Source organism: Miscanthus floridulus, chromosome 15, assembly GCF_019320115.1.
Source record: "Miscanthus floridulus cultivar M001 chromosome 15, ASM1932011v1, whole genome shotgun sequence".
NCBI lineage: Eukaryota > Viridiplantae > Streptophyta > Magnoliopsida > Poales > Poaceae > Miscanthus > Miscanthus floridulus.
The window spans coordinates 55,689,575-55,704,246 of record NC_089594.1 but is presented as its reverse complement, the minus strand read 5'-3'; the positions used below and the strand labels follow the sequence as shown (position 1 = coordinate 55,704,246).

The following is a 14,672-nucleotide window of genomic DNA, read 5'->3' as shown; positions in this document are numbered from 1 at the left end:
AACGCGTCGCGTCCAGATGAGCCGAAAACACGCTACCGATTATAATTACCACTAAACAAATGGCAGTTATGTATAGCACTGGACAAAACAGCTTTGGAGTCATATTATACTCCAAACCATGAGCTCATCATCCAACAAACCACTAGCCTATTCGGTTGGCTGGTTCGTATCGTTGCTGCTTCGTAAAGAAGTACTGCTGGCTGGTTCGTATCGTTGCTGCTTCGTAAAGAAGTACTGCTGGCTGGTTTGTGTAAGAGAAAAATACTATTTCAACTGAAAATTTTTGATCGTTTACGACAAGCCACAGCCAAACAAACAGGCTAATATCTTGTTTGTTTGGACAAATGTGGGAATTTTTTCCTAGAAAATAGAGCACCAAAAGTCCAAAACCAAGTCCATGTCCAAGCAGCACAAGCGCACAAAGCTCCCCGTCGGACGAGCATGGAATCCTCAGCCCCCGGGACCCGGCAGTCGCAGGCACCAATGGCCGGCTGACAGCGTCCAAATGCCTCCAAACCACGTCTCCCTCGGGCTTACCACTGCTATCTCCGGCCAAACCCACCTCCTCTGACCGGACCAACGCGCTGACAGCGGCGCCCATCGCTGCTTGGCACAGAACAAAGCGGCAGTCGCGTCCGTGAAAACACGAGAACAAAGCGGCAGCAGTAATAAAAAAATTAATTAAAAACGGGGTTAAAAATCGTAAGGATATTTTTACACGACGGGTACAAAGCGGCAACGCGAGGCGGCCGAAACTGACACACCCTCTCCTCTCTTTCTCTCTCTCTTCCAGCCTTGCTCGCACAGCACGCACACGACACGCTCACACACGCAGTCACGCTGCGAGAGGGGGGAGGAGAAGCGACACAGGAAACTGACGTCGCCTTCGGCGGCCTGCTACTCCCTTAAATCCCCTCGCCTCGCCTCCGGCTGCCTCCTCCCTCTTCTCCTTCCCCGCACAAATCGCCCCAGGTGCCAGGTTCGCGGGGGCAGCGGCGGAGGTCGCGACGAAAAATTCCGGCCGGCGGGGGGAAGTGCATGTGAGATCCGATGGCGACGGCTGCAGCGGCGGCCGGCGGCGGTGCCGGCGGTGGTGAGTGTGGGTGTCGCTCGCTGCTGGTCGGGGTGCTTGGGGCCCGAGCTTCCCCACCTCCGAGCGGGGTTGGGTTTGTTTGTGACGACTTACGAGGTTTGCTTGCTTCGTGTGGCTGGGCGTGCAGGTGCGGAAGCGGGATGCGGAGGAGGCGGAGGGAAGGACACGCTGTTCGTCGAGCTGTGGAAGGCCTGCGCGGGGCCGCTGTCCAGCGTGCCGCCGCTCGGGGAGAAGGTCGTACTACTTCCCGCAGGGCCACATCGAGCAGGTGAGGCAGACAGCGAGGGAGGGTGCCCTGACGACGCCGGGGCTGGGGAGCTGTCTCTTGTTTCTGCTGTTGATGCTGCCGCTGTATCCTCGCGTTTTTTCGAAGGGTTTTGGGTTACGCGTGTGTGCATGCGTCGGAATCCTCGCCGAATTTCGCGTGATCGCAGCGGATTCCGGGTTTTGGAGGGGTTTAGGCGCGGGATTATTTGATCTGAGCGCGACGGGGTCCCTGCGCCTCCCCTCGATTTGGAAAATTCCAGGCCTGCTGAGCCTTCTTCGACTGTGCCGTGGCCCCGGATTTCAAATCCTCTTCTTCCGCAGCTTGGATTCGTGGTTCCGGTTCCTGTGTAGCCCGCGCCTTTGCGCGGAATCGTGGATTCTGACGGGAATTGTCTGGCTTTTGGGGATGATTCGCATGGCCGCTGCAGTGCTGCCGTCCGCGCTGGAGTTTGCTTCTGATGCGGAGGATTCGGCAATTGTGACCCATGGGCACTTCGGTCGCTCAGAATCCCATGCGGAGGGTCTTCTGATTTGGGGATTTTTTTTTCTAGGTTTGCCAGGTCGTCGGTTACTTTTACTGGTCACTTCACTGAGCTCAGATGGGTTTTTTCATTTCATTTCATTTGACCCTCGAGGCTTGGTCTTTCTTTAGTGCCTCTGCCTCGAATGGTATCAGGAATCAGTGCCTTTATGGTTTTTTAATGTTATCCAAAGCTCCGCAATTTTTTTTAAGGCTCGGATATTAGGCGTATTTTTTCGGGTATTTTTCTCTAACAGTAAATTAGTCGACAATAGTTTCAGCCATGACTTATGACCAAACAAGCCCGCACGAATAGTGCGATGGGAGATATGCAATGATTCCTCTTTCTAAGATTCTTGCGCCGCTCTATGTGATTTTGAGGCGCTGATTGTGCGGGATTCTGCTTGTTTCTGCTGTGTGCTCTCAGGTGGAGGCATCGACGAACCAGCTTGCCGAGCAGCAGGGCACGCCCCTCTACAACCTGCCATGGAAGATTCCATGCAAGCTCATGAACATCGAGCTGAAGGTAACAATAACTTGGCTTCTTTGCTGTTCACTGTAGCATGGTGTGAATGAATATGCTTGATCCTCGTTTCCTTTGCTAGGCTGAGCCGGATACTGATGAGGTGTACGCCCAGCTCACCCTGCTCCCTGATAAGGTGGGTATCTTCTGGTTTTGCTTCATGCATGCTCAGACTTGGAATGTTAACCAGTGCTATGTACTTATGTTTGTGCTTGATTCACAGAAGCAAGATGAGAATACATCTACAACAGTGGAGAATGAGGAGGCAGAGGAGGAGGAGGTGCCTCATGCGCCACCAGCCACAAATGAGGGGCCTCGCATCCATTCCTTCTGCAAGACATTGACTGCCTCAGACACAAGCACGCATGGTGGTTTCTTAGTGTTGCGCCGGCATGCAGATGAGTGCCTCCCACCATTGGTTAGGCCCTCGGAACCTTTGACCCATGTTGTTGTTGGTTTAGCACTGCCTGTTGTTGGCCTAATGATGGTGATGCCTTTGATGTTTCTCCTTGATTAGGATATGAGTCAACATCCCCCAAATCAAGAATTGGTGGCCAAGGACCTGCATGGGGTTGAGTGGTGGTTCCGTCACATCTTTCGAGGTGATGCCTCATTGTCTTACTTGTAGTGGATTTATTCCAGAGTAATAGTGTTATGTTCTTTCTTGTTTGTTCACTTAGGTTCACTAGACGAGTGCATGCTTAATACCAGCTTTTAGTTGTTTTTGAATGCACTAGAGGCTATTTGTGTGTTGACCATTCACTTTGAATTTAATTGGATAGTTTTCTAGGAACAATTCTGAGTTATACATATACATAAACAGTTTAATTCTATTCTATGATTAGGGCCATACTGTAACTAGAAATTTATGTATTTCATATTTTTTGGGTTGGCCTGCATTTTATTCGTGGATGGTGGAAGTAGTTTTATCAATGATTCTTCTTCACACTTAGTCTATTTGGTTTAGGAATTCCTGCTCCATTTTTTATGACGTAAATTGTAACTTGGATAGTTGACGATCTGACACTTGTTAAATTTACAACTTCACCTTTGATTTACATCAGGTCAGCCACGGAGACACCTCCTTCAGAGTGGTTGGAGTGTTTTTGTTAGCGCCAAGCGTCTTGTTGCAGGGGATGCCTTCATATTTCTCAGGTTTCATACTATGCTATGCTGAGCAGTTAATGTTGCTTGCTCTTAATTCTCCTTTTTGACACTTGACTACCTTACCAATACCCGATTCCTTATATTTATGAGATAGAGGTGAGAATGGGGAGTTACGCGTTGGAGTTCGGCGTGCACTGAGGCACCAAACCACTATCCCATCTTCAGTCATATCAAGCCACAGTATGCATCTTGGTGTTCTTGCAACAGCATGGCATGCTGTGAACACTGGGAGTATGTTCACTGTCTACTACAAGCCAAGGTTCGTAAGGAATTATAAGCTTAGTAACATTATTTTTGTTTGTGTGTTCACTTTTAGCAGTAGTGCTATTCCAATCCGTTACTTAATTGATGCATGAAGTTGCATGATTCCCTTGTACATGATAAAAGAATGTTTGGGATCAACGGATAATGAATTGCATGTTTGAGCTGAGTTATTTACTCTCATCCTGCAGGACTAGTCCAGCTGAATTTGTGGTCTCGCGAGATAGGTACTATGAATCACTGAAACGAAATTATTCAATAGGGATGAGATTTAAGATGAGATTTGAAGGTGAAGAGGCGGCAGAGCAAAGGTAACAGTGTCTGTAGTGGGTATTCGGTTCATTTACATTCCACAACAAAGTTCCCCTTTGGAGATAAACTTTCCATTCTCATTTGTTAGATTCACTGGCACAATAGTTGGAATAGGTGCTTCTGATCCATCTGGTTGGGCTGACTCAAAATGGCGTTCCCTTAAGGTATTGACAATATATTTGTTTCTATGGAAGCAGAGTTGATTTATACCAGCCTTTACCTAACATATTCTTGTGAAATTAGGTGAGATGGGATGAAGCTTCTTCTGTTCCTCGTCCTGAAAGAGTTTCTCCTTGGCAAATAGAACCTGCTGTTAGCCCATCTCCTGTGAACCCTCTTCCAGTCAGATTCAAGAGGTCTCGTTCAAGTGTTAATGCTTCACCATCTGATGTGTCTACTGTAGCCAGAGAAGGTTTGAATTTAACCTTGTGTTGTGGATTCATCTGAAGCTTGTAGTTCTTTCTATCATTACTAATGCACAAATAACCTTTTCATATAGTTGCTTCTAAAGTCATGGCAGAGTCGCAACAAAATAATCTCCCAAGGGCCTTGCACAATCAGGGAAGGACACAATTGACAGGTCGATACTGTGATAGCAGTGATGTGAAGACTGCTCAGGATCTTACCATGTGGTCTTCTGGAACTGAGCAACACAGAAACAATATTGCTGCCCAGACAAACCGAAGTCTAGAGGGTTGGACGCAATCTAGAACTCCCGAAGGTTACAATCAGCTGTTCTCGGCATTTCAACCACTGAAAGATGCACATAATCCACTTAGCCCTTTTCCTAGTCAAATATCTGGGACTCGCTCAAATACCTGGGACACAGCCGACGCTCGTTATCCAGCCCAACAAGCCAATCACAACATGTTACCTGGCCCATGGTCTTTTATGCCTCATAGCAGTGATTTTAGGATGAATCAACAGAATTATCTAGTGATGCCTGAAGCTGCAAAGTTTACTGGGAAATCAGCTTTCACTTCACTTCAGGGCCATGGCACTGATCAGTGCTCCACAGGCTGGTTTGGACATATTGAGTCAAGTTCCCGCACAGGCCATGCATCGTCAAGTTTGATCAGGCCCCAGCCTTTGGTTATTGGAAATGATGTTCAGAAAACCAAAGGCACTTCATTCAAACTATTTGGTATTCCTCTTGGCAGCCCAGAAAAATGTGAACCTCTGGTTTCCCCACCAAGTGTCGCATATGATGGGAAACTTCAAAGTTCTCCATCAGAAAAAGGGAATCAGCTAGACATAGTTGAAGTGGATAATTGCTCTGATCCTTCCAAGACTGTGAAGCCACTTGATGGTCCTCAGTCAGATTCTATTACAGAGAATAATCAGCCTTGTCCAGAAGCTACCCAGAATATTCAGAACAAAGTGCAAAGTAATTCCACCAGAAGCTGCAAGAAGGTTCACCATACATTGCACCTTTTCCCTTGCTAGTCATCCCTTGATACATAAATACTTACTAGGCCCAAACCTTCAAGTGAATACTTTTCAAAGTATGCTTCAATGAAGTTATGTACTGTTGATCCCTTTTGGCAACATGTTTTATGTATCTAGAAGCACGGTCTGATAAAACCTGCTAGTTGTGTAATCTTTCATGCTAATAAATTGCTTAAAGTTTTTCTTGCCCCTGCAAGTGTCATGTTTGGATATGCTTGACATCATCCACAGAGCTAACGCTTTGAGAATCCTGTGATAAGACTTTTTAATCTTTAAGCAATGTGCCTTTTGGATATATAGTCTAGCCTTATGTAAATGTTTATTAAATACAATATGATGACAAATGTACCGTTGTCATATTAGATAAATGACATGGGCCTTGAGAAATCTTAGCTTTCTATCTGATTGCTTCCATTTTTCGATCTTGTGTTGCTTGTGGTATTTCTGAATATGACAAGGCTTTCTCATTTCAGGTGCATAAGCAAGGCAGTGCCCTCGGCAGATCGATTGATCTAACAAAGTTCACTTGCTATGATGAGCTGATTGCTGAACTGGATCAGATGTTTGACTTTGATGGTGAATTGAAGAGTCCTTGCAAAAATTGGTTGGTCGTCTACACTGACAATGAATGTGATATAATGCTGGTTGGCGATGACCCCTGGAAGTGAGTTCTACCGCCTGAATATCTGTTCTGTGGTGTGTTTGATTGAAATGCGATTACAATTAACTTGACATAACTTGAATTCCTCTGTTTGTGCAGTGAATTCTGCGACATGGTCCACAAGATCTTCATCTACACAAGGGAGGAAGTCGAAAGGATGAACCCAGGTGCCCTAAACTCAAGGTCCGAGGATAGTCTGTCTGACTCGCAGGGAAGAGGGTTGACTTCCAAAGAGCACCGGGGTGGCCCGTCTACTTCGACTCCCAATTCCGAGAACTGCTAATTTGTCCAGTCAGTGAGGTAGCTTCAGCAGCAATATCTAGCCCTGGTTATACGGAAGAACTATTTGTTCATCCTAAGCTAATCTCTTGCGTGCTTTTACTTGTTGCAGGCCTTTTGGAGTGGTGAAGCAGACAAGTATCAGAGTGACCGGAAGAATGAGAAAGGGGGTGAGTCTTGTAGTGGTGTACTAGATACTTTGTGTGTATGCCTCCGGGTAAGCCCCGCGGTACTCAGTTTGTAGATGGTGCTTGTCCTGGTGGTGCCAGTTTCCCGTTGTAAGCTAAGTTTTTGGGTGTGCCCTGTGCTAGGGGTAAGTTATTGTAGCAGAGCAGGAGAGAGCAGGGGCAAGAAACCGCTGGTGCGCCTGCTTGGCCCTCTTTTCCTTCCCAATCCCTGTAAATAGCCTTGGCTCAGAATCGTAGTAATGTATTGTCGACAGCCGTATTTGACATGGTACTCGAAGAGGCGCGCTTGCACTTGACTGTGTGTTCGGTTGTGTTGGGTATGACCTGCAACTGTCGGTTCGATGTGTGCGGATGTCGATGCGCATGTGAAGTCATGTCCATGCAAGAGTTTTGTAGGGTTGATTGTAGCGGAATCTGTTTTGCTGCAGGACATGGGCCGCGTTTAGTTCGGCCCCCGAATCGGCGCCGCCGGATTAGGGTTGGCACTGTAGCTACTGTAGCGTTTTGTTTTTATTTGATAATAATTGCCTAATCGTTGGCTAATTAGGTTCAAAACGTTCGTCTTGTAAAGTACAACCAAACTGTGCAATTAGTTTTTTATTTCGTCAACATAGTACTCCATACATGTATTGTAAGTTTGATGTAACGGGGAATCTTCTTTTTGTATAGTGCCAAATTCTGAAATTTGGGGCAACTAAACAGTGGCCATGGACAGAGAGTCGAGCTATGAAGTTGTGGTGCTCGAGCTCGAGCCTCGAAGCGCTGAGAAACGTGGTTCACTCTGAATTCTGTCTCGTGCTTGGAGTAGTACTGAATGCTGTGCTTCGATCTGATTATCTGAATCCCGGGTGAAGAAACTGGCTACTACTACAGTATAGTGCCACAGGGAGTAGTAGTCAGTGACAGTGAGGCGCAGCACCCAACTCCTGTTCCGTGACAGGGAAGGGAGGAGGCCCCGCCCCCGCGCACCGCGCACGGGGCGTGCGTGACCGAGCGAGTGACCCCGGGCTGACCAGTGTTGAATGCTTGCTCCCTTCCCTCCGTCCCTCCCGCTCCCAGACCCAGATTTGCGGATGTAGCCGTACAGGATCCTACTCGTACAAGTGCATGCAGTAACGTACGATGCCGCGGGGTGATGTGGATTGGATCTCGGCGCTGCTGGTCCCTGCCACGCGATACGGCCCCCGCAGTACGATGCCGTAACGGCGTCCACCTAGCCCGACGGGATTTATGGCCGTGTCGCTCGGCACCGGCAGCCCCGCCGGGAGGTTTAACTTTAACCAGCTGTTCCTCAACCTCAGCCTCCTGTTTAGAGAAGTGACACCGGATAGCAGGGCAGGTCACTGCTGGCCTCAAAATCAGCACTGCTTCAACGGGATTTTCCAACGAATGAACAATATTTTTTTCTTGTAATAAGCCAAATTTCAGCGAAACGAACAGGGACTAGAGCAGGTGCAGCGTTTAAACCGTGTTTGTTACCGCTTTTGAGGCCGCTCCTGAAGCTGTTTAGTGCTCCGTCAATCAAACACTCTTAGGCCTCATTTGGTTAGCTTAGAATAAGCCTAGGAATCCTTCCGCTGTTTTCAACTTATACAAATTAGGTAACCATTGCGATTGGGAATCTTTCCGAGAATCGTTTAGTTTAGCCAACAAAACTTTGCTCTGAGTGTTTTGTCGTGCACTCGATGCAAACTCCAAGGTCCTCATTAGTTCTTTTGTCAATCTAGTGCATGACTAAAAAATCATATTACTCTGGGCCCTAAATAAATGAATTTCTAAGTTGTATGAGGGATCACAGCCCATTGAAAACTAATAAAACTAATAACTTTTTTAAATCAAGTCAGATGAAGACGAACTTTATATCAAAGTTGTATCTCGATGAGATCTATAATCATTCAGTTTAGCCAACAAATTTTTGCTCGAGTGTTTTGTCCTACACTCGATGCAAAGGTCCTCATTCGTTCTTTTTCTCACTCCAGTGCATGTCTAAAAAATCATATTACTCCCTCGAGCCCTAAATAAATGAATTTCTAAGTTGTATGAGGGATCACAGCCGATTGAAACTAATAAAACTAATAACTTTTTAAAAATCAAGTCACATGAAGACGAACTTTATATCAAAGTTGTATCTCGATCAGATTTATATCTTTGTAGTTGACGACTTTTCTGTTGGGTATCGTTTGTGATCACAAAATTCTATCTAAAGTTCTTACATTTTAAAATTCAAAATTTCAAACGACTTGGGTTGAAAAATGACGGAGGCAAAGCTGTAGATCTTGGTGAACTTTTCCGTTGAAACTTTTTCCATTCAAATTTGTTTAGGATCCCAAATATTCATTACAATATCTAAAAAGTCAGTACAAAAGAAAAATATCATCTATTTAGACATAAATGACTTTGGAGTGGAGTGGTTTGGGGAGTTGCGCTTGAGGACACATGTTGCCGGTTCGAATTACATTGTCCGTACATGCATGGTTTATGACATTCGAGCATGAGGGGGTGCCTGGTGGGGCCTTTGCCTAGGATTATTTCTTTTTTGCTTTTCTTTACAGTGATTTACATTTTTCTGGGAAATGATTATCACTGCCAGTCGGTGACACGAGCTAGCGGTTATCACCAAGAATATATCACCACCGAGGGTCAAAACCGGCGTCGATGACATTTCTGCAATAGTGATAGAACATCAGATTTGGAATCTGGATGAGAGAATTACAATATTGGAAAAACTCCCCCACAAAAAGTTGAGATAGCCGAACTTAGAAGTTGGAATAGCCAACTTTAGAGGTTGTGATAACCGATTTTGCTAGAGAAAATCGGCTAAACCAACTTTGAGGTAGGCTAAGTCAACTTTTGTAGAATTCAAGTCCAAAAACTAGGAAACTCAGGATTTCAACGTGAGATACCACCCCCCTTTATACAATAGCTGCTGATAGGAGTAGCAGTGTGAGGCTAGGGGGCCAAGCACCCCCAACGTTTCTATGCCCCCTAATATATCTTCTTAATTAGCTATCAATAGTCTAATTAGTTAGTTAATGATGCTATTTGTATTTTGATTCCATGTTGTTTGTTTATATTAGCCTCCAATAGCATCTTATATAATCATGAATTAGACCATCCTATTTTTATCTCCATCTATTTTGTTTCTCTGTATTATAATCTCTAATAGCATCTTATATAATTAGCTAGTTAATGATGTTATTTGTGTATTTTACTAAACATCTAGTCTGTCTGCACATTACACCCTCTAAGAGCTAGTTAATTGTAATCAGTGTTTCTCTTATGCGATCTCTCCGAGTTGATCTCCAATGACATTTGTATTACTTAGGATTAGTCTTCCTGTTATTTTTCTTATCTCCTTTGTTCTTGTTATTACCGTGTTCTATTTATTATCTAAAAATTAGATTAATCAGATGGAGAGTAGGGACCTGCTAATTAATTTTGTTCCTTTCTGTCTATAATATTCAATTTCGTTTTTAGTTTAAGTTTTTTTAATGTAACAAAAATGCTTACTTGGTTGTTATGTATACTTTTGTTGTGCATGTATTTTGTTATGTATGATTGTTGTCATCTTGAATAGCCCCTCTCACACCCGATTTTAAGGATAAAATAGGATGCATAATCTTATTTGTGCCTAGAGATCAGTCACACACATAAGCCAACAAATTATAGATAGTATCATCACAAGTGTTTGTTACATCACGAAGAATATGACATAGTCTTCACATAAATACAGCGGGAGTATAAAGATAACTCTCTCGTGGAAGCTCCATAGCACAAGGACGTCAACTGGTTGACCACAAGTCTAGTAATTCCCAGGAAAGTCGTCATTACCATTGCAGTATGTTACCCATCTAGGATTTTTATCCAAATAATGAAAATAAACAAGCGTAAGTATATCTCGTACTCAACAAGTGTAACATGGGGTTCATGAGGCTCAAAGGCTTGACACAGATTTAACATCATTTAGCTTTTAGTTGTCATAGTTTTAGTATAAGAGTAGCAACAAGTTGTTTTAATCCCAAAGTAAAACACATGATCAATGTAAACATGAGTAATATATAGCAAAAACAATTACTTAACAGTGATCATCTATTCCATAAGGGTCCAAGGCCGCTCGTGACCGTGAGCACGACTGATATACCAGTTTTACACTCTACAGAGGTTGTACATTTTCAGTGTGAGTCGTGATACCCATATGCCTGGGTTTATAACTCCCAAAACACTTCCAAGGTGAGCAGACAGGGTTCACTATGAAGTATTTCAAAGGTTCGTCTAACAAGTTAGGGTCATTAGATTCACTCGGCAAACAGATATAGGAACCCCCTGTCGAATGACACAATTCCATCACGGCTACACACATAAGAGTAGAGGTTGTCCTATACCTAATTCGGCAAGCCATTCTTACGCCATAAAGGTAACCTACAAGCTAAAAAAGGTCCTCATACTGAGCTAAAGCCAGAGCCATGTAGCCCTCACAGCTGTACTGTAAGTCCTGGATGTTCGCTTACATATAAGTCCTTAGGGAGAGGAATATGAAGCATTTAGAAAGTAGCTAAACACTCCAGCCCCCTGTTTCCAAGTTGCTAAAAAGTCATGTTTTAATGTTTATTGCATATACCAGTAGTCAAGTTACAAGATCATGGTTTAGTTGAGCACTAGCAAAGCTACCCAATGCATATCCCATAGGAGACAATGTATAAATTCAATTCTAGGGAATCCCTATCAAGGTGACACATGTAATATAAATTAAATGTATTAAAGTTGATAGGAAACAAGGATGATCCCATGCTATACTTGCCTTGAACAAAGTTTTCCTGCTGATTCTGCTCGTCAAAGTAGTACTCCTGATCATCGATGAATTGCTCACCGTCTATACTCGATAATCATAGCAATATACAAGTATCCAGAAGCAATCATGCATAGCAAACAAAGGCTATAGATTAGAACAGTACACCACTCTGCATAAATCAAGATGAAAAGTTTGTAAAACAAATCTACGTCTTGCTACGAACACACAGACGCGAAGATCACGAAAGTCGGAGCTAAAACAAAGAAGTTATGAATTAAACAAGATTTCTTTTATTAAAATAATAGATTAAATCTAACCTCGAATTTTAAAAGTTGAAAACATACTTAACAGTAGTATAAACATGTAGATTACGCAATTACGAATCTAACGCAACTTGAACAGATCAAATAGGAGTTAAAATGAAGATTTTATGGCCTAAATAAAACTAGTGACAAAACTGTAAATAGATGAAAGCGTATTTTGGATCTAACCGAAGAAATTATGTTTTCAAAAGAAGAAAACGTATTTTAGGAATACACTTTGGACCACGGGTTCGAATCTACAAACATGCGGGGCTCTTTTGCAAGACGGTCGGCCGAATCGGTACCAGCCGATCTAAGCCATTGGATCAAGATTGAACGGCTGGGAATAGATCAGAGAGAGAGAGAGAGAGAGAGCGGACCGGCGTGGCCGGTGGCGAGCTGGCAGGGGGCGCCATGGTCAGAGACTGGGCGGCGCACGTAATACACGGCCTACGGACCACGGTGGAAAAAAAACGAGGGCACCGGGAGAAAGGGAGGCGATGCGTGGCTTGGCGAGACAAAAGGCAGACTGACGGCGCTAGGGTTTAGCGACGCGGCGACTCGGGACGAGACAAAGCTTGCTCTAGGCTCGATGGGGAGGCGGCGCGGTGCGGGGCTACTATTTAAGGTTGGGGAAACTTGGAGCGCACGCCTAACCGAGTCATTGCGGCGGCAGGAGTCAGGCAGTGGCGGTAGTGTCCAGCCTAGACATGACTAAAGGTTGAAGATATCGCTGACACGTGGGTCCCACAAGTCAGCGAGACTGCACGGGAGAGAAAGGAGCAGGCGACGCGGTGCTGGGCCGGCCTGCTGCGCCGTTGCGGGAGAGAAGAGCGGTGGCGCGGGGGACTAGGCTGCTATAGGAAGATGGGCCTAGCAGCTGCTGGGCCGCGAAAAGAAAGCAAGGCCGAGCTGGGCCAGATGCAAGAGAGAAAATAAAATTCCTTTTCTAATTTTCTCAACATAATTTCAAATCCAATTTAAATCCTTTTGCAAATTTTGATCAAACCAAAGCATCAGCAGCATGTATGCACATACATGTATGTAAACCTTATATTTGATTTTATTTTTAATAAAGTTATCATTTTTCTAAATTTAAATGCTCACAAAATGTATAATTGAATTATTTTCTCCTATTTTAAAATCTTGCAAATTTTAGGGTGTTACAATTCTACCCCTTAAAATGAATCTCAGTCCTCGAAATTCGGACGATGCTTACTCAAAAAACTACGAGTATGTTTTCCTCAGATCCTCTTCTCTTTCCCAAGTAACCTCATCTTCTGTATACCGATTCCACTGAACCTTAAAACATCCGGTCCGAACATTTGAGTTTCTCCCGTTTGATTCTAAAACAACGGGGTTCTATACTTTCGTCCATACAAAGCCCCGAAAAGTGCCATATTGAAACTCTTGATAACTGTTGTTATATGAGAACTTTGCATAAGGCAAACTCTTGTCCCAACTTGTACCGTACTGCAATGCACAAGCTCTCAACATGTCCTCTAAAATCTAATTAGTTCTCTCGGTTTGTCCATCTATTTGAGGGTGATATGCTGTACTAAAATTCAACTTTGTTCCCAATGAACTATATACTTGTTGCTAAAAATAAGAAGTAAATTGAGTACCTCGATCAGACATAATTTTCTTAGGAACTCCATGTAGACACACTATCTTCTCCATATATAATCGGGCCAACTTCGGTCCTTTATAATGAGTCTTGATCGGTATAAAGTGAGCAACCTTAGTTAACCGATCTACTACCACCCATATTGAATCATAACCTCTCTGAGTGCGTGGTAAGCCAACAATAAAATCCATACCAACTTCTTCTCACTTCCATTCTGGTATCTTCATTGGTTGCAATAATCCTACAGGTCTTTGATGTTCCGCTTTAAATCTCTAACATGTATCACATATAGCAACATATTTAGCCACATCCCTCTTAAGTCCATACCACCAATACTTCTATTTCAGATCCTAGTACATCTTGGTACTCCCGGGATGAATAGAGTAAGCAGACTCATGTGCCTCATGAAGAATTGCATCTCGTATGGCCTTATTCTCAAGCACACATAGTCTTTTCCCAAACCATAGAGTTCCATTATCATCCATACAGAAACCTGGTGCCTTACCAATCACTATGTTCTTCGTGATTTCCTTTAACCTCTTATCCTATAACTGACCCTTGCGTATCTCTAGCTCCAATGTAGGCTGAAAGCATCTAGGCCCCTAGTTGGATTTCGGTGGATTAATGACAATACGTGATTACTATGACTAACGTGTGTTTTGCAGAGGCAATTACGTTATGTCATGGTAATGGAGATCGATTGGGCTATCATGGTGGTCATGCCCCTATGATGAAAATCGTTTTGTTTTTTCAAAAGATAGACGACAAGGTTAAGGATAGACTAGTTCTAAGTGTCAATTAGAGTTGAAGAGGCACTTAGAATAGTTTAGGACTTTGTTTCTCTTTTGGCTATACTATTAAGGGGGGGGTATGGATGGGTAACTTGACCTAGGTGAGTCTAATGAGTTAGGTATGGTGCACACTTGCTAAACCTAGTACTAGGTAGCTCCTAAAAAGCCCTTAGATCCATTGGAGCAAACTTCATTCATGTACGTTCGAAAGTTGGAAGTGAATGGAGGGTCAAATACTGACCTGGATGCTGGCTTCAGTGTGACCAGATGCTGGCACAGAGTCTGGTCAGTTCATTTGATCAAGGTGAAGTCGTCTGGAAGTGACCGGACGCTGAGAGGTGAAGTGATCGGATGCTGAGGGCCAGCGTCCGGTCGACTCCAGTAAGGTTCTAGAGAGGGAAAATCATGACCAGACACATCCGGTCAGTGTTGACCTGGACGCT

General features: G+C 44.1%; 1 protein-coding gene across 1 annotated transcript; it reads left to right on the top strand.

Moving 5' to 3' along the window:
- Positions 1–899: 899 nt before the first annotated feature.
- LOC136509592 (auxin response factor 24-like) lies at positions 900–7,014 on the top strand. Its single transcript, XM_066504345.1, is given in 16 exon segments — positions 900–1,099; positions 1,221–1,330; positions 1,332–1,361; positions 2,308–2,406; positions 2,486–2,539; positions 2,627–2,821; positions 2,921–3,005; positions 3,468–3,558; positions 3,665–3,829; positions 4,023–4,142; positions 4,232–4,307; positions 4,387–4,555; positions 4,643–5,556; positions 6,066–6,256; positions 6,353–6,553; positions 6,645–7,014. Coding segments are annotated over 15 exon segments (2,532 nt in total). The 5' UTR covers positions 900–1,050; the 3' UTR covers positions 6,537–6,553; positions 6,645–7,014.
- Positions 7,015–14,672: the final 7,658 nt, after the last annotated feature.